The sequence below is a fragment of the Panthera leo genome, chromosome F2 (genome assembly GCF_018350215.1).
Source record: "Panthera leo isolate Ple1 chromosome F2, P.leo_Ple1_pat1.1, whole genome shotgun sequence".
Classification (NCBI taxonomy): domain Eukaryota; kingdom Metazoa; phylum Chordata; class Mammalia; order Carnivora; family Felidae; genus Panthera; species Panthera leo.
The window spans coordinates 78269849-78290564 of NC_056695.1; the positions used below are offsets into that span (position 1 = coordinate 78269849).

The 20716-nt window shown below is 50.1% G+C and overlaps 1 protein-coding gene across 6 annotated transcripts in view; it reads right to left on the reverse strand.

Moving 5' to 3' along the window:
- Positions 1-20716, reverse strand: part of FAM135B (family with sequence similarity 135 member B) — a 280285-nt gene that overhangs the window by 172582 nt on the left and 86987 nt on the right. For 5 of the 6 annotated variants that reach the window (XM_042923586.1, XM_042923585.1, XM_042923588.1 and 2 more), the window contains exon 2: positions 7176-7271. In XM_042923586.1, the coding sequence (XP_042779520.1) occupies positions 7176-7252 (77 nt within the window). In that variant the 5' untranslated portion in view covers positions 7253-7271. Of the gene's footprint in view, positions 1-7175; positions 7272-16148; positions 16220-20716 lie in introns of those variants that run through there. The other variant, XM_042923589.1, reaches the window with a different exon arrangement.

A 20716-nucleotide genomic window follows, 5' to 3' on the forward strand; every position in this document is an offset into this window, starting at 1 on the left:
CAAATGAGATATAAGAAATTGATGACTTAGGACATCCACATAATGGGTTTACACTTAGTTGTCCACTTACGTATTTCCTTATGAGAAAATAGTTGTAAATAAAATAAGACCCTCCCTTCCGCTCTCTGGCTTCCAGAATCCACACTGGAAAGCCAACACGGGCTCTCCATGGGTTCATGAACAAAAGGCTTGTATGTGCAAAGGGAGGCAAGGTCCGGTCTCCTACAGGGAAACTTGACAAGTGCTGATGCCTGGGGTCCCGCTCTAGAGATTATTTATTTAATTAGTCTGCAGGGTAGATTTTTGGGTTCTGCCGATGATTCTAGCACACGGCCTAGTCCGACACTGTCATAGAAACATCCTGGGCTGTTCAACCAGACTCACCTGGAAAACACGTGAAAACATGGTTTTCTGAGCCTCACAACCAGCCATCCTGACTTGGTTATATCTGAGCCAGGACCAAAACTCTGCATCTCTAACAGCAGCAGAATGGTGACTCTAGCCACACTTTGAGGTGCATCGATTTAAATAGTACATTGGGGGGTGGGGGGAGGCGCCTGGGTGGCTCAATAGGTTGAGCGTCTGACTTTGGCTCAGGTCATGATCTCATGGTTTGTGGGATCGAGCCCTACATCAGGCTCTGTGCTGTCGGCACGGAGCCTGCTTCCTATGCTCCATCCACCTAACTCTCCGCTGCTCCCCACCACATGCATACACTCTCTTTCTCTCTCTCTCTCTCAAAAATAAATAAACTTAAAAAAAAATAAATAGCATATTAGGAATTAGGAACTGTTTTCTCATGATTAATGTCATTTAATAAAGATCCACGTGACCCCACCTGAGCTGCAGGAAGTTCTGAAAGCAGCAGAAAGTCCAACCCAGGCAAACACAAGCTGTCATTGATCTCCTAGGAGGCACCAGGCCCCGTACTGGGCTGGGCACTGGCCATATAAAGTCACATAGGATTGGGTCTTTACCCTTAAGGAGCCTAAGGCCATTTGACAAGAGAACAAAGCCAGAAAGGACAACCACTGTTATCTCAGCACGTCTGTGACATTAACATCACTATAGTGGCCAGTCTAAGGAGGGACTGGCTGTCGTAAGTTCTGTGATCCCCCTCCCCACCTTCTTTCTTTCTGTTCACTTCACCGTGGCCTTCTGGGTAGGCTCCGCTTCCCGACACCAGCGGGCCATTCTGTGGTCCTGCCTTTCCAGGTCCTCTGCATGGCTGACTGCCACCCACCTTTCAAGCGACAGCTCTGTGTGATCCACTGCCAGGGCCCCTCCTCTGATCTGCCCACAGGCTGGCGTTCCTCTGCTGTTTCTCTACACAGCACCCCAAGCCTGTCTTTGTCACAGAACTTATCGCACATCGTGGCCATTTCCTATGTGTGTGTCTGCCTCCCTCGTCAGCCGGTAAACACTCTGTGGGCACAAGTCTCCCATCTCCACGTTTCTAGAGCCTATTACAACAGTGTATGCTTATTAGTGTCTATAGCAATGACTGTGTGAGTGGACGGCAGAATAAAACAAGACAGACAGGCTTTAAGAATATGGGAACGAGGTGTTCATAAAAACTGGGCTGAATGCTGTAGGTAAATATCAATGTACAGAAATAGTTTGCACAGGAGGTTACATTTAAGGTGGAGCTTGGTAGGGTAGAATTTTCGAGGTAGATATCAGAAGGACAAGGGTCAAGACTAACCTGAGCACAGACAATAAGGCACAGAAGTTTAAGGTCAAACCATTCGGGGTGTGAGGGGTGGGAGCGTAAGCAAGCTGGAGGGCTGTACCCAGGAAGGCACGGCAGGCACACCAACCCTTTCGGATGGTGACTCCATTAATAACATTAAGGACAAGCAGGGGGCAAGGATTCATTAGTAGGAGTGACAACGTAGACAGTACCTGCTAGATACCAGGCACCACGCTAGGTCCTCTGCATGTATTAATTAGTGCAACTAATACCATAAGACTTCTGATGACCCCATGAGACTGTGTCATAGACACTTCACAGGTGACAAAACGGTGGCTCTCAGCATTCTGAAAGGATATTTTCACGCTCTCAGAGCTTACAAGTGTCAGAGTCTGGCTTCACATTCAGGTGTGACCCCCAGGCCAGGCTCCCCAGGCCTCCCTGCCTTTTTGTCAGGACGAGTCTTGCTGCCAAGCACGGGTTGACAATTCACCAATGTCTGTTGACCGGTTTCAGGAGAGGCTTTTCCTTTGAGAATTTTCTTCAGTCAATGTAGACTTTGGATAAATGCAAGTTGACTGTTTGCTCAAAGCAAACATCACCCAAAGGCAACATGCATTCTGGGACTAGAAAAACCATCCACACACGTAAATGTGCTAGAAGCAAATAATCCCCGATCGGGGCAAAAGCTCAAGCAATATGCTCAGTTCTGCATCCACGTGGTTCTGGTCCAGCATCTCACAATGGGCAGTGATGCTCTGGGACGTTGGATGGAGGTACAAGGGGCATTTCTCATCAACTGGAGAAACAGTTGGAACTTGGGTGGCCACAGTCAAATTCAGTCTAAGGGCACACTCCTTCTTCTGCAACCCCCAACTCTAATTTCTACCTCCTGGAGAGTCTTGAGGCACATCCTCACACCCCCGAAATGGGCCAGCCTCCCCAGATGCTGCCTTCTTTTCCTTGAATGGCCTGTGGAAATCCTCTGTTTTCTTTCATGCGGTGGGCAACTTGCCCACTAGGCTTGGATGGTGGTCATCACTCCCCTATGGAGTGCTTGCTGGTAAGGTAACTACATTTCACTGTGAGCATGGCTCCTGCGGGATTCAGGGCAGGAAAATCCTTAGCGATTGAGCACCACAGACCACGCCTGTCAGGATCCCCTCTGGCAGATGCAGAATCCTGGCTGGCACCATGCCTAGCCCATCCGCGACTCCCTGCAGACTGGGCTTAGGGGACTGGGGGCTCTTAATGTCAAGGTCTTATTGCTGATGGGGCCCTAGAGATCTTAGAACCCACTCCATCCCTGTAAGAGGTCTGACTGCTTCACCCAATGACATCCCAGCCTGTCCACGGCCATCCATGGACGTCCCAACCTGTCCACGGCCATAGCTGCTATGAAGCCCACCCTCAAGCATGTTCAGTCACAAGATAATACCCTCATCCACATCAACGTCCAACACCACAGAGTGCTAGCATGAGGAGCTGGAGGAAATCTGTGAGATCCCTTGTCCCACTAGACCAGTGGCCACCAAGTGCCAATGATCCCATAAAGTAGAAACGTCTTCAAGCGTGCAACCCCACTATATGTACATTTATTTATAATCACATGCACGTACAGTTGTATACTCCTATGCGATGTGCATTATAAGTATAGAAAAAGGTCTTTGAAAAGATCAGAGAAGGAATGTAATAATCCATGTTTTAAAAATCAATTACTTTTATATTAAAGGAACACATAACCTTTTTGCTCTTACTAAAAATATACATAGTACAGTGATTCGATGTTCGGATTTTAATTTAGCCTGATTAAATATCAGACTTTGGTGGTGAGCGCAGGGTTACGCAAAATGACTCCCCAAAACACACGGATCTAGAGGATCTTAGGCTTGCTGAGAGAGTCATGGTTTCCACGCTCGTCTTGTAACCCCCTTAACCAACTGCACGGGGCCCTCTTTGAGTTCTGGATGTGTCCCTAGAAATGTCTTGTTAATGGATATGATCTCATACAAGACCTCGTCAATGCCTGAAGGCCCAGAATACAATCAGGACAAGGTGCATTATGAATAATTGTGGTGACAAAGCCATATATCAGATCGTTGTTTTAAATGAGTTCAAATTTCTCAGTCTGCTAATTTGGGCATCTGATCAGCCTGTCACTCCATCTCCGCGTGTGTGTGACCAGGCTTGTGCAAGAGAGGACCGGTGTGGTTCTGTCATTCCTGCTGTTTGCTATGCTTTAATTATTAATGCCACCTTCAATTCATGACGGCCTTACGGTATCTGTTCTGAAGCCACTTGCTAGTCTGCGATGGTTGGTGCAGTTAAAGGTAGAAAACAATTTACAGGTGCGGGTAACTGCCCAGTCACAAACTGCAGTATTTTGCACTGCGAGGGTGAGGTCGTCAGCTCGTGTGTGCCGTGGGACAGCCCTCTTTTATTTGATGCCGGAGCTACTAAGTGGGATTCATCACTGTGTGCCGTGTGGACACAACAAGATTTCCAGGATCAGTGTGGATTCTAATTATTAGCGAAGCTTGATTTCTCTCTTAGTTTTGATTAAAACCATCGTAAGCAGAAGTGTTAGTATTTTCTGCCCACACCTTGATGGATATTTTGTGCAGCCCTGGGGAGAAGGCAGCCCACTTTGGAGACCAGGCTCATTTATCAGAACCCGAGCAATTCAGCCCCAGAGCCCCACTCTGCTACGTTACAGGTGTGTAGCATTTCACTGCCCTGATCCCAGTTACCTGTCGGTCAAAATAAAGATAATATCACTCATTCTCTGGTTGGTTATGAGGATTTAGGAGATATTGAATAGAAGTGCCTCACACTATGATAGACACATGACATTATCAGAAATGCTTCCCTTCTCGTAAATGTAGAATCTGAAAGGCAGAGTGGAAGGACACGCCAGAGGAGCTCCAAGAAGCAGTAACCAAGCCGGGACTCAGGAGGTCCGGCCCCAAGCCCAGACCCTTCTCACTCCACCATACAACTTCTGACCAAGTGAGGAGGGCGATGAGCTTGACCCATGGTGACGGGTTTCCAGAGGAGGCAGAGTTTTGCTCCCTCAAACATCCAGCTCCAGAACTCCAATGCGCCCCTGTCCCTGGAAGAGAACTGGTCCCAGGATCGTTTCCTTTTCCCCTCACCATCTGATTCAGGTCACCTACCAAAACGGCTCGGCCACCGAATTTTACCTTATGTAAGAAGGGGCCATAACATATAAGAGGCACTTGAAGCTTTAATGTCAGCCTCCTTTTGAACCTGGAAACTAACCTTGGGTGGCAAGATTGTCAAAGTGTCACAGATTGGTCCCCTTCCATCAAGAGACTGTCTCTGTTTCTCTACCCTGAACTCAGACCGTTCTTGCACTTGGCTTTGGCCAGCAGAAGGCCACCTGTGCAGGGTAGAAACCACTCCGTGCAAGCCTGAGGACAGCTGGCAGGAGGCTGTGTGTCTTTCCACTCCTGCTCGGAGGACTTACCTGCCAGGTAGACAAGCCCAGTTCGCCTGCTGCCTCCAGCATTTGGATTTTCCACTTGGTGAGACAAATAATGAAAATCCTTTCCTCATTAATCCAGAATACCCTACAACCTGTTCCAGCTTGGTAGAACCTTCCCGACTGGAGCCCGGCTCCCATCGCCTGCCCTCCCTGAGATACATGAGCTACATCGAAAGCTGTTGTTTTAAGCCACTAAGGTTTAAGGTGGTTGGTTACAGAGCAAAAACCTTTAGATGGAACCGCTTGAAAGCATAAAGTTGAACAAAAATCACAACGGCTGCACTAATGCTTGGGCAAATCTTGATTTTTAAAGTAACCTTTTCCTTTTTTCCACAAGCCTCCCCTCCTCCCTTTTTTGGTTTCAGGAACGTGGTAACATCCCTGAAAAAGACCAAGGACTAAGGAGGCTGGCAGCACATACTCCATTCCTATCGAAACCGGCTAGATCCTGTATGTCCCTATAAAACACTCCAGCCCTGTCCTCTGGGAAGACTTGCAAGTTTTTGAAGGCCATAGCCTGCTTCAGCCTCTTTTTCCCAGCAAAGCAATAAAGCTATTGTTCCTCTTTAACCCAAACGCTGTCTTCGAGTTATATTTTGGCTCTGAAGCACGGAGGTGGTTTTCCACAACATAGATGCCTCCTGTTTGGCTCTGTTAACCTGAACACATCACAAACTCAGTTACTATGAACTTAGGCCCCCTGGTCTGCAACACAAGGAAAGTATTAGCAGTCACTCTGAGTATACGGCCCTGGTCCGGGTCTGGATGCTTCACGTAAGCATTTCACCTTATTATTATTTGCAGTGACCCTGAGAGGTAAGTCTGTCGTGACGACCTAATGCGATCATGCGTGTGAAACGCCAAAATCAGAGTATGTCCTCAAACACTGCAAGCGACTACGTTCTACTTCTGTACTTACAGAGGACTTCATACATTTTCAGTCTGTGAGAAATGAAGGCACAGGTTTTACCTGACCTATGGTAACTTTGGGAGTTACTGCGCAACTTTGGGAGATGGCCCCACACGTGCTGGTCGTGCAGACACCTTTTATCATCAGAGCTACCCAAGCAAGCCTCATGTCCCATAAATTCACTTCCCCCTCAAACTGACTACTGTATGCAATGGAAATAGCAACTCGGAGGAGAGAAGATAGACGAAAGGGCAGGAGGGAGGGGAGAGATTCGCGTTCTCAAGTGTCTGTCAATATATGGGTGATTTTCAACTGCACTAAACATTTGGATTTTACACTTGGCAGGAAAAATAATGAAAATCCTTTCCTCATGAATCCAAATGCCCTACAACCTGCCCTTATCATCTCCACTCCCTGCCAGGAAAAATACACACAAACACCCATGGGGTGCCTGAGTGGCTCACTCGATTAAGCGTCTGACTTCAGCTCAGGTCATGAGCTCATGGTTCGTGGGTTCAAGCCCCATGTCAGGCTCTGTGCTGACAGCTCAGAGCCTGGAGCCTGCTTTGGATTCCGTGTCTCCCTCTCTTTGCCCCTCTCCTAATCATGCTCTGTCTCTCTCTCTCTCTCTCATCTCTCAAAAATGAATAAATGTTAAAAAAATTAAACACACACACACACACGATCCTGAACAACACTGAGGGTCCAGGGCACCCACCCACCTCCACGCAGTCAACAGTCATGAAGGACTTTTGACTCTCCAAAAACTTAACTACTAACAGTCTACTGCTGACCAGAAGCCTTACTGAGAACTGATAACATAGTCAACTACACGTATTTTGTATGTTATATTACATACTATATTCTTACACGAAAGTAAGCTAGAGAAAAGAATATGTTATTAAGAAAATGATAGAGAAGTGACATTCGCAATACTATATTGTATTTAAAAATCCATGTACTGTGGACCTGCACAGTTTAAACACGTGTGGTTCAGGGGTCAACTGTATATGTACACACACACACGTACACACACACAAATAGAAACAGTGACGCATACTTACCCTCTCTGAAAGAGATCCACATTATAAAATTTATGTAGCTCTACAGAAAACTCAACCGTTCCTTGTACTTCAGACATGATCTTTTTGGTTCATTACCTGAAAAACAAGAGAGAAATTAACAGCTTGAGATCACGTCAGCCAAACACAGAGAGCCTGGGCTCCCACAAGGGGGACCCAAGTATCTGACCAATGAGGACCACAGTGTGCCCACTGGATGCCATCACTCAGAGTTTCCTTTAAAGGAAAAGACACACCGAGAGGAAGACACACTTAATCTCACTCGGCTCACACGGGAAGGATGGGACTTGAACCCAGTTATCCTAATCCTGAGGCGGGTTCGTCTACCGCCCTTGCTTGTCTGTCGGTGCCATGGAGGCAACAGCATCCCAGTGATGAGCATGTGCCTCACAGCCAACGGGGCTACAATCCCTGCTCTCCTACTTCCTACCTGTGTCCCTTAACGTCTCCTTATCTGTAACGTGAGCCCTGATAACGGCACAAAACTCACAGCTAATGGACAGATTAAATGAGTCTACCACACGGAGCACTTTGCACATGTCCTGACATGCGTAATGATTAATAACGGTAATTGAAAACGACGTTATCGTTGTTAGCATAAATACCACCTCTACAGTGCTGAGGTGCCCGGGGTGGCAAGGACAGATGTGTTTTCTACCAAGCACGGTAGGCAGAGGGAGCGGGTGCCGTTGCCAGGCAGATGCTGAGCCCAACTTGACAGAATGCTAATTTTCCAAGCTAGGAGACCGCAGGGCCAACCACAAGAGGGTTGGGTGGGAAATTAACATAGTCCAAGTCTTGGTTTGCCATAGGAAAACTCAAGGTCAACTCAAGGTAGGCTGAATTTTCTGAGGATATGAAACCATCTAGATACCAGTGATTTGGAGGAAGGGAAAGGAAGTGACTTTTATGGAGCACCCACTATATTCTCGCTGCTGCATAGAGTATTTTATGTAAGTTGCCTGATTTTGTGCAAGAAGAAATTTGTGACCAAGCTTCTTGCCGCATAACGCAGATAAGGAAGGGGATCCGAGAGGCTCTAATCTGGAGCCGTCTTCTTCATCTAGCTTTTGCTCAAGCGGTGTGTACCTTAGAAGGTGCCCTCACTTTCTCCCAGCCTGTTTGCCACCATGCATAATGGGGTGATACGAGCTACCTGGAGGAGTCTGCAGAGGACGGGAGGTAATCACTTGCAAAGAGCAGGTTCTTGGGGAAGCAGCAGGTGGTCACTGGGTGGGAGCTGACGTGATCTTCGGGAGGGGAGAGTGAGTGAGAGGAAGGAGAGAAGCTAAGAGGGTCTCTCTTAGCTGACACCTAGGTCTCCTTTCAAAGCCCCTCTTCTTTCGGCTCCCCAGATGCCTCAATGACCAGACCACCATTGCTGTGGTTCGGAGCCCGACCTCCCTGTAGCCAGTGGGGTCACGCCAGGCCAGCTCCCAAGAATAAGAGCCTAAGACACTAACACGCTCTTAACTCTGTATCTCAGCTCTGGCAAAGGTGCCACGCAGGGAACCGTTTCTGAAGATGTAGAATTCCACTTACCCAATTGAAATGCGGCAGATCTGAGAACACAACCTCTATAAATCCTGCAAGATGGAATTTCAAGCTGACGAGCCCAGCTTGAAAGGCCTGGCTCACAAAGTGTGCTAAAAACCCGTCTCCCTAAAGGGAGAGCCCTCGGGGTGCGCACCTGACCTGAGCCGAGGTCAGCGTCCCACCACTCAATTTTAAGGTCAAGGCATTTCCAGTAAGAGTCGGAGAGAGGGCCAGCGAAGGAGGCCACTCTGCACTTGGTTTCATTATCACACGAAACATAGGGACAGTTCCATCGTCCCCGCTTCCTCGTCCTACGCTGCTCTCAATCCTTCAAACACTGCAGAGCCAGCAAAGACATCCGACTCCTGCTTGTGGTTACCAGGGTCAATAATTCCTGACCCTCCCTGATCCCTGACTCTGGGAGGATGCTACATGGTACGGAGCAGAGGGAGAGCAACAGTGACTAACATTCAAGCCGCACGCCAAACCCCACGCTTCTGTCGTGCGTTCCGCCAGAGGTCTCTGCGGTGGGCAGCGTTGGCCCCGGCGCACCCAGGGGGTGGCACGGCCGTGCACAAGAATAGCACTGAGCCAGGAGCCTGAACGTGGTAGTTTTCCACCTCAGGCCTTTGCTGGCGGAATGGCTGGGGCAGTGTTTTCCTGGGGAATTAATATTTATACCAAAAAAAAAAAATTTAATACATGGAGGCTCCCACATAAAATGTTGCTTTCCCCTGGGAAGATGCACCCTCCCGTCCTACTAGTCAGGACTAATAAGCTAGAACTTGTTAGTAAATGCAGACACAGCTTATTGGTGGAAAGCTGCGTGCTCCTGTTTAAGACCATGTGATTCGTTATAACCAAATACCCAGTTAGTCAATGAGGAAGGTGGGCTCACATTTAAAAGGCCAGTTTTAGGGGCACCTGGGTGGTTCAGGCAGTTAAGCTTCTGACTCTCGGTTTCAGCTCAGGTCATGATCTCACGGTTCATGAGTTCGAGCCCCACGTCTGGCTTCGAGCGGACAGTGAGGAGCCTGCTTAGCATTCTCTCTGCTTCTCTCTCTGCCCCTCTCTCGCTCATTCTCTTGGTCTGCCTCTCAAAAAAAATAAAAATAAAAAAACTTGGAAAAAATATTTAAAAAAATAAAATATAAGTCAGATTTCATTTTAAAAATTTCACATTGGGCAAGAAGATGCCAGCTCTACGGGAGAATAAGCCACAACAACAACAGTGTTCGTAAATATACGAATGGCTCAGAGAGCGGTCACTGCAATACCTTCATTGCCCACACAGTAGAACTGACTGACTTCTCAAAGTAGAAAGTGTATGGATTCTTAGTGGGTGTAGCTACTGCTGCGTAACAAACGAGCCAGAGCTTACAGGTGCACACAACACCCACGTGGCACACACTCAAAACGGCCCACATTCATATGACACCCATCCACCCAGGACACACTCAGACACAAGCATGCACACACACACACACACACACACACACACCAATTTGTTTTTAATTTTTTAAAAATATTTTTACTTATTTTTTCAGAGAGACACAGAGCACTAGCAGGGGAGGGGCAGAGAAGAGAGGGAGACACAGAATGTGAAACAGGCTCCAGGTTCTGAGCTGTCAGCACAGAGCCCGACGCGGGGCTGGAACTCACAAACCGCAAGATCATGACCTGAGCTGAAGTCGGACGCTCAACCGACTGAGCCACCCAGGTGCCCCTCACACACACACCTACCATACACACATAATACATACACACCAACACACACGACTCATTATACACACGAGATACCCGCGGCACATACCGAGCACACACCCAACATGCAACACACCCGACCCACAATACACACCAGATGGCACATCCACAGACATCTCCGCACTAACTCCCTACCACAACCACCGCCACATCCGCGCAAGCGACAACCATTCGACCCCATTTCATGTGGCCCTGAGATGTTCAACTCCCAACGTGCATTTCCTGAAGGCCTCCTGCACATCCAGGTGCTACGCCTACTAAGTGGAAAAGCTGACTTGTCCTCACAATGCCCAAGACCGGGACAGGGCAGGGGCACCTGGGGGGCTCAGTCAGTTAAGCGTCCGACTTCGGCTCAGGTCATGATATCACAGTTCGTGAGTTTGAGCCCCGCGTTGGGCTCTGTGCTGACAGCTTGGAGCCTGGAGCCTACTTCAGATTCTATGTCTCCCTCTCTTTCTTCCCCTTCCCTGCTTGCTCTTGCTCTCTCTCTCTCTCTCAAAAATAAATAAACATTAAAAAATAAAAAGACTGGGACAGGGCAATCAAGTGACAGTCACAGGGAGGGTGATTGAGGACTATGAGAAAGAGTCCTGGGTGCTCGGGGAAGGTGGCCCTGGGAAGGCAGACTTCTGAGCGATGAGGCCGTGCCTGGTCCAAGGTCATGGAGGTCAAAGTCAGGAGAAGGGATACGTGCACCCTGATGTTTGCAACAGCATTGTCTGCAATAGCCCAGTTATGGAAACAGCCCCAGTATCCACCGACCGACGACTGGATAAAGAAGATGTGCTATGTATAAGTATAAATACAAACATAAAAATATAAATACAAATATACAGAGAGAGAATGGAATATTAGTCATAAAAAAGAACGAAACCTTGTCATTTGCAACAACACGGATGCAGCTACCGAGCACAACACTAAGTGAAACAGGTCAGAGAAAGACAAATACCATATGGTCCCACTCGTACATGGAATTTAGGAAACAAAACCAACAGGCAAAGAAAGGGGAAAAAAGAGAGAAACCAAGAACCAGACTCTTCGCTGTAGAGGACAGCCTGATGGTCTCCAGAGGGGAGGTGGGTGGGAGGTTGGCACCTGTGTGGGGGCAGCTGGCACCTGGCGAGCGTGATTGAGGCACGGGCACCTGAGAGAAAGGTGAGGGTAGGCCAAGGACCCCTGCTGCATCTGGCAGAGACGATGCGACGCACGCTTCAGAGTGGCCTTCCTTGCGGGTGGGGGAGAGAGCGGGGTCGGTCTGTGGAGCGCAGCCGGCTGGGTCCCGCTCACCCGGGCCTCACCGTCCTCTCTGTAAAATGGGAGCCATAATAATACTTTCTTCATGGGGTTGTTAAGTTAAAAATGTTAACACATGTAAGGCATTCAGAACCCGGCACAGAATGAACCCTGATAAATGCTGGCTATTGTTAACTACTTAAAAAAATTTTTTTTAATGTTTATTTATTTTTAAGAGAGAGGGAGACAGAGCACAAGAGGGAAAGGGGAACAGACAGAGGGAGACACAGAATCCGAAGCAGGTTCCAGGCTCCGAGCTGTCAGCACAGAGCCTGACGCGGGGCTCGAACCCACAAACTGTGAGACCGTGACCTGAGCCGAAGTCGGATGCTTAACCACCTGAGCCACCAGGGCGTCCCTATTGTCAACTTTATTACAGAAGGCAGAGCCAGGGGAGAGAGTGGAAACAGAATGTGGTGAACTTATTGTTGCCTCAGGTTTGCATTCATTCAGAAGGATCTTTATTGAGCATCACCCACAGTCCTGCCCTTACTGGGAGACTTGGAACCCCACATCTGCCCAGCTAGGGATGGGCCCATCTCACGAAGCACACCTTCACACCTTGGGAAGCAATGAACCTCCCATCACAGAGAGTGTCCAGGCAAAAGAGGGGGCCCTGCTGCTCAGGGATCCCCAGCCCCTGTGTTGTTTTTAAGCGACAGTTGAATTCCCTCTCAGCCACAATGTTCTAGGACCCAGTAATCCCCAGGCAGACCATGTTTAGCTCAGATTTACAAGAACAAGCTATGAGATTCAGAGAACAGAGCTGCTAGGTCAGGGAGCCCCATCTTGGAACAATCTCCACCTGCTGCCGAGTTACCCACAATGCACGTTACACTGCCTCTCACAGCCTGGATTTCTGTACTTCAAGGAAAAGCCAAACAAGAGAGTGATGTGCAATGGTAACTAATGAAACAGATTTTTGTGAAGTATTAAACTGTTTTCATTGTCAGGAGGGTCTTATTAAAGTAATGAGGAGACACGATTTTGGAAAATCAAGCACGTTACTCATTCTTCCTTGAGGGTAGAGAAACTCAGGGCCCTTGGAAATAGGAGTCCTGTCTATTTACGGCTTTCTGAAGACTCCACGGCTCACCCGGTGGCCGGTTCACAGTAGAGGTTCACAAGTACATGCGGAACTAATGAATAGAGGGACAGCATCAGAAAACAGAGCTGCAGCCAGAGGGGGAACATGGAAGGGGGGCCGAATTCAACAAGGAAGAGCAAAGCAACCCAGGACAGGACCTGTACCATGAACAAGTGTGAGCACAGGCATCGATTACGGGGGGAGAGAACGTGTTGCTTGTGGTTAGAGAAACCCAACGAGGCCGGCCAGGTGAGCCCTTCCAGAAACGTCCGGCACCGAGGATGGCACCAGGTGCGGAGAACGAGGCACGACCCGTGCAGCGTGAAGCGGCAGGGAGGAACACGTTGGGGACGAGGGCAGGACGTTATCCTAAATCTCCCCAACCACACAGCACGGCTGGGACCACACTGTGGGTGGTCCAGCTTTCCTCGACATCTGGGGCAAGGAGCGTCACTGACACAACACACAACACGTAGGAAGCACACAAAAGCAGATTCTTGGGTCCTACAGCCAGACTTCCTAACGAGACTCAGAATGGGATGTGGGGAACACTCGTGCTGAAGCGTGGACCCCAACACACCCGCCTCTCACACCAGGTCTGATGGGAAAACGACCCACGCAGCCAATTCCGGAACCAGAGACCAGAGGACTACACCTGCTGTCCATCCGTGTGACCTAAGGAGGGCAAGAAAGCACCTCTGGGAGCAAATACTGGATGCTTCTCTTTCAAGAATCAAGCCCCACTTCTTACAGGGCTTCAGAAAGTGGTCTGGATACGCAAACTGCCACGTAGAAAGCAGGAATTCTGCGTGGCATCTGGACCAAGGTCTTCATGGCAGCATGTGTGCATGTATGTATGTGAGAGAGAGAGAGAGAGAGACAGAGATAATAAATCTTTACTCCCCAGGAGCACCTGAGTGGCTCAGTCAGTTAAGTGTCCGACTCCTGACTTCGGCTCAGGTCACGATCTCGCAGTTGGTGAGTTTGAACCCGGCACTGACAGTGCAGAGCCTGCTTCGGATTCGGATTCTCTCTCTCTACCCCTCTCTCTATTCCTTCCCCGCATGCACACACTCTCTCTAAAAATAAATAAACTTTAAGTATATATATATATATATATATATACATATATATATATATATTTAATAAATATATATATTATATATGTATGTATATATTAATAAATAATAAATATATATATATTTAATAAAGCTTTACCCCCCAGGGGTAACACAGAGGGTTGAAAACAGACGTGACTCCCAGCCCTCCAGGGACACCTAAAGCTGACTTCACCAAGAATAACTGTTAATAACTATACGAATGCTGCATTTCGAATTTGCTTTTCCTTTCATTATCAGGTTTCACTGAGATTTTTCTTTCTGTGTTTGCTTTCCTTCAGTTGTAAACCACTACCACCCAGAACGGTCTATTCGAAGACATGCAAAATTCATGGTGTGGGTGGGAGAGACTCCTGGTTCTCTCTTCCAAAACCGTGGCCTGCGGCCCTCTGCCCTGGTCACAGGGCCAGGAGATAGAGGGCTCTCCACTCCTTATGCTGGAGATGTGAGGAGTGACCCCAAGGCTGTAGAAGGGTGCCCACCACCCACCCAGTTGTCTGGTGCTGACCAATGTTGGATTTTAGTCCTCTCTTCCCCTTACCCCCTGCCGGGTATGAATGTGTCCCCCCAAATCTGTATGTTGAAACCTAATCCCCAAAGTGAAGTTATTAGAAGGTGGGCCTCTGGGAGGCGAGTAGGTCATGGAGGGTGCAGCCACCAGGAATGAGATCAGTGCCCTTATATTAGTGACCCCAGACGGCTGCCTTCGCCTTCCGCCATGTGAGGGCACAAGGGCTCTGCGACGAGATCAGGGCCCTCATCAGGCCATGCTCCCCCCCTGGCCTCTGGCTTCCAGCCTCCTGAACCATGGGAAACGTATTTCTTTCTTTTTTTAATTTTGTTAAAGTTTATTTGTTTATTTTGAGAGAGAGAGAGCGAGCAAGAGAGCAAGCCGGGGGAAGAGCAGATAGAGAGGGAGAGAGAGAGAGAATCCCAAGCCCCGATGTGGGGCTTGACCCCATGAACCCGTGAGATCGCGACCTGAGCCAAAACCAAGAGTCAGGCACTTAACCAACTGAGCCACCCAGGGGCCCCAAGAAACACACTTCTGTGATTCATAAGCCACCCAGGCTGGTATTTTGTTCTAGCCCACTGGCATGGTCTAAGATATCCCCAGAGACACCTGTTGTCAACTCTGACCGTTGTTAGCTTCTCAAATCCGTCCCCTTCCCTCCATCTCCAAAGCCATCACCCTGCTGTCCTGGTCACCACCCTCTTGCCGGGACTGTTCCCCCCTCCCCCTCCGGTGTCATAGCTGAGCCTGAGTCCTTGCATGAGACCCTGTGAGGATGCCATCTCTCCACGGACGCGGGGAGCATGCTAGTGCATCAGGTCCCGAGGACCGGAGAGCGTCACGTATCTACTAAGGAACCTTGACCATTTCCTGGCGGTTGGCAATCAGTCACCAGCCAGCAGTTATTATCTTATTTCTGCCTTCAACGCCGCTGGCAGAAACTCAAAAGGCCGCTCACAGAATCCAGCCCCAAAGCATGAGGCCACCCTCCTCTATTTTAGAAGTTCCAGGGGCCCTGGAGGCCCGGCCTCCACATCAACTAAAGGCGAGTAACTGTGCTTCTCTTTGCGATATTTCTAAAATGTTTCATCAGTGGTTTGCATTTTTCCTCACACGTTTTAGACCATTCTCAGTTGCCTCTGAGGAAATGTGTTAAAAATATTAAGACTACCGTGCCTCCCCCGACCGTTATCCACAGTTTTGCTTTCTGTGGTTTCCATCACCTGCGGTCAACCGCGGGGTGGAAACACGATCCCCGCAGTAGCCCGAACTCTCTGTCACGGTGCCTGTGTCAGCCTCCTTGCTACATCTCGCGACGTAGGCCTTTGATCATCTCCCATCGTCACAAGAAGGTGAGTGCCATAGGATGTTATGAAAGAGAACACATTCCCTAACTCTCATTACGGTATTGTTGTAATTGTTTCATTTTGTTACTAGTTATTGTTGTGAGTCTCACACTGTGCCTGATTTATAAATTAAATTTTATCAGCGGTACGGACGCACAGGGAAACACACACTGCACACAGGGTTTGTGCTACCGATGGACTCCGGCATCCGCTGGGTGTCTTGGGACAGATCCGCTGCCGAGAAGGGTATATACAACTGTGATCTGGATACCAGGACTTCAGGGCCTCATTACATACCGTTTAGAGGCAAATCCTTTCACAAACACATCTTCCTTTAGGACGTATTTTTTTTTTCCTTTTAAAACGTCAGTCTTCCACGCGTGTGGCCTTTGAAAAGATTAAATGAAAAAAAAAAAGTGTGTTGATCTTCACATGCGTCAGCACACACTTTATGAAAAGGGCATGAAAAGCTGCTGCTGCTGCAAAGATTATGAATCTTTTTATATCTTTTATAATTGTAAATTACAGCGTGGTCCAGGAAGGGGGCCTCTCATGCTACAGAGAACGGCGAGGGCAGAGAAGGGACGGCCAGAGCACGACCCAGAAAGCGGGCGAGCATCCCATCAGACGCGCGGCCGGCCCTGGGGTCTGAGACAAGGAGCGTGCCGTGGAAATCTTTCTGAGTCACCTGTAGCCGCCCATCCCCCACCAGAGGCCCATCCCCAGGCAGTTTAATCCAGGCAGACGTTCTGCTGAGGTAAGAACTCCAGGTTTCGGCCTGGCATGATCCCTGCTACGTGTTCCAGGAAAATGATCCCATTAAGCATGAAAATCGGCATTTCTTCGGCAAACAGGGAGGGTCACCCAGGAGGCAGGCTTCCGTCCTGCTGTGAGAGTATCTCACTGGCATGAGCTCCCCACCCCGGGGCCTCACCTCTGCACGGGAACTTAGACAAGTCATGTGAAATCTCTGAGCCTGAGTGTTCACATCCGGTAGATGGGCCCACAGGGTCTTTTCAGAGCTGTTGCTTAGGAACAAAGGAGGACCATCTCAGAGAGATGTGCATTCTTTCAACACACTGGGATCAAGTACACAGAACCACTCAAGGCACCAGGGACACAGAGACAACTGAGCCATGGCCCTTAGGCCCTCAGAAGACACAGCTCAGAAAGGAGAAAGCCAGGTCACAACGGGTTCACGAGGATAAGTGCCATGATGTAAAGATGCACAGAGAAGTCTATGACCCACATGGGCAGCCTGTCTGGACCTGGCCAGATCAAAGGACTCAGAGCTCAACCCTCAGCAGCTTACAGCCTCAGGCAAGACCTTAATCTCGCTGTGCCTCAATTTCCCCAAATGGAAATTACTTTGGAGCCTGGCCTATGATGTTTAGTAAGTACGAGCTATTATGATAAGGAAGAAACCCTTTAAAAATGCCGTGGACATGGCAGGAGAGAAAGGATGAGCCCCTTGCACTGACGAGTGCAAGGCTGTGAGCTTCTCCAGGGTCTCCCAGCCTCCAGGAGGCAGAGGGAAGGCCAGACGCCCCACCTCTGACTCACGCATCACAGCAAATGCAGCCCCAGCCAGCTGGCCGCCTGATGTTTAAAAGCATTTTCTTCCCTTCAGTGTGGAAACCAAAATGGACCGTACGTGTTTATTTTTTTCATGTGTCAAGACAGTGCAAATAGAAACACCCCACGCAATGCTGAGTTCCTGTTATCCTCAAGGTTCTGCGCCCCTCTTTAGCAGCATCTGAGAACGCAGGCGTGATGGCATACAAGGTTTCACAACCTCGTAAAAGGCTAACAGACAAACTCGGGCAGAGGCCCCCCAAACACCAAACACAAGGAAGCACCAATACCCCAAACCGTGTGAAGCTCTGGGCCCTTGGGGGCAGGTCCCGGGACACTCACCCAGGAACAGAGTGTGTGGCCACAGTGGACGGAGGCTCGCCTCTCCCTCCACCTTCGCGGACCCCTGAGTGGGTGCGGACTCGTGCGTGCATGTGTGCGCCCGGACGGCCCACCTGTCACCTCCACCTGATGAGCTCCCAGGCTTACAGGTCCAAGCAGCAGCTCCAGGAAGCCCCTCCTGAACGGCCATGCCTACCCGCCCCCCCCCCACCGCCCGCAACACAAGCCCCAGCTGGCTGTGTGCAGGCCGTAGTGGCCCGTGATGTTCTAGAGGCACAACTCTCCTTCAGGTTAGACTCTGAGCTCTTTAAAGGAAGGGACGGCCATCAGGCCTGGGTGGGTCCCACAGAGGAGCCTGCAGGGGGGAGGGCTGCAGTGAGGAGACCGCACCTCCCCCCACCCCTACTGCAGAGGAGTGCTCTATTTACCCTCCCTGAAGCCTCAGCATAAACAGGAGAGGAGGTGACTGCAAGCCTCCGGGCCCCCACCGAATGAGTCAAGGCTGGCATTTCAGGCGCGGCCGCCGCACTTGGGCCTCCGGCTTCGCCGGCGCCCGTCCTTAGCTTCCCAAGTGCGGTGGTGACTCAGCCCACGTCTGTGTTCTCACTGACCACCCACAAGATCTGCAAGCCTTCTCGACTTTCTCCACACGCGTGGGTGCCCTCCTCCAGCCACCCTCCCAGCCAAAATAGAAAGCCGAGCAGGGACAGGAGAAGGAGGGCCCGAGAAGCAGTGTGAAGCCGTATTTCCGAGGCTCCCGGCACCAAGAGCAAGGGGACACTCAGTCTGCCCTGCGCTCCGTGAGCCAGTCAGGTGCTGCTCGTCCCTCCTCCCCCTGTGGGGCCGCAGGTACCGCCGGGGGTGCGGATCCCACTGGGGAAGACCCCTGGTGGCTTCAGACCCACAGAGCTGGAGGAGCCTCACAGGGCAGTGAGCCCGACTCCTCCTCTTAACAAAAGAGAAAACTCAGGCCACACAGGGTACGGAGAAGACGCTCCGTGCAGGGGAGTAGCAAAGCCAGGGCCCGAACTGTGACTGCCACAACGCCCATGCTTTATGAGCTCCTGGTGCCAGTCCCTTTGTTTTTTTGGTCCTCTATTTTCTCATCTAGGAATAGGGCTAATAAGCCTTTCCTCGCAGGGCTGGTGTGAGAAAGTGAAGAACTTATCGCTACAGTACCTGGCATACAGAAAACACTCAAAGTAGCTGCTACTATGTTTAACGTCATTTTCAGGGTGACAAAAAGCACCCCAAAGAGAGTAATTCAGAGAAACAAGAACTCTTCTGTTCAAGGTTAGAAATAGTCTTCCCGGGGTGCATGGGTGGCTCAGTCCATTAAGCGTCCTACTTCGACTCAGGTCATGTCTCACGGTTCGTGGGTTCAAGCCCCACGTCGGGCTCTGTGCTGACTGCTCAGAGCCTGGATCCTGCTTCCAATTCTGTGTCTCCCTCTCTCTCTGCCCCTCCCCACTCATGCACTCTCGCTCTCTCTCTCTCAAAAATAAATAAAACATTAAAAAAAAAAAGAAACAGTCTCCCTTAAAATGAATGGAGGGGTTTCATTTCATATTCAACATTTCCTTGAAAACTTGCCCTGCAGGCATGATCTAGAGAGAAGGTGTCCCAGGACGGTAGAGAGGAGTCCAAGAGGGATTCCCACGGACGGAGAGTGTGGGGACAGGGCAGGTGCAGGCATCAGTCTGGACGTGTCTACTCTCGAGGGCCAGATGGAATCCCAGGACCGGCAAAGTTCGTGACCTTGAACGACCACAAAGAGTATCCTCATCCCTCCCAACCACAGAAACGCCCCCTTGGGCACCGTCGTTGTCTATTGATCCAAACATCAATGAGGCTGATGCTCTCTCTCAGCTCCAGTATCAATGATTCAGATCCAGGAGCCCGGAAGCCCAGAGGAACCCAGAGTCCATGCTGCTACTTGGACTCAGGGTCTGGAAAGCCAGACTCGCTGTGCTTGCAAATCCCAACCAGTGTGTATTTCTCTGTAAAGCCAAGGCCAGTGGCTGAACGTAGTAGGGCCTCAGTTTTCCTCATCTGCAGAAAGCACGCGTGTCTCTTAGGGGACCGGAGACTGAGGGCCATAAGTGCGATCCACACACAGGAAGTATTCGAGCCAGCCGATGTACAGGTGGGCGGGCTATCAAGCATTCTGTGTTTCTACTTTCCCAGGGATCCCTATTATTTACTTAAAAACACATGAGAATGGCTGTATTAGAACACGGAGGCAGGGGGAAGGAAGGCGGCGAGAACACCGTGGTCCTGGATGCCCCAACATTTACTTTGGAAGGCCCTGCCATTTCAAGACACCTTCTGTGCAAAGGCTGGCCACTGGTCCCCTCCTCCGCCATCACCTCCCTGGACACTCGCCTGGTGGACACAAGCCTCCACACTGGTGTCCCTGCTTCTCTTCTTGGTCCCTGCCCCCAGTGTCCCTTCTCTTCTCAGCAGCATGAGGGATGGGGGTCTTTCTAAGAAGTCAGCCCCCTCACGTCACCCTCCGGTGGCCTCTCAGCTCCTCATCAGAGCCATGGCCAGCACGCCCCATGCGCCCTGCCTCCTGGCTCTACCTTGAGTAATTCACTTTCCTTAAGATGCCCTTGCACACAGGCCCCTCACTGTTCTGCAAAGCCACCGAGCTGGGGTCCACGTGAGGACTGCCTCAAAGGTTCTCTCTGAAGCCTGCCAGGGGCTGGCCCTCACCCTTCCTCCTAGTCTCAGCTCAAATGTCATTTTCACAAGGAGCCTTTCACTGCCTCCCAGTTCCTCGATAGCACGTCACCGTCTTTTATTGTATGTGAAGCAGCACCCCTCACCGCAGGACCCTTCCCTCCCTCCGGGAGGGCAGGCTCTCATCGACTCCCAGGGGCTGCTGTGTCCCCAGGGGCAGCAGAGGGCTTGACCAGGAGACAGCCCTGCATACATCTCTACTG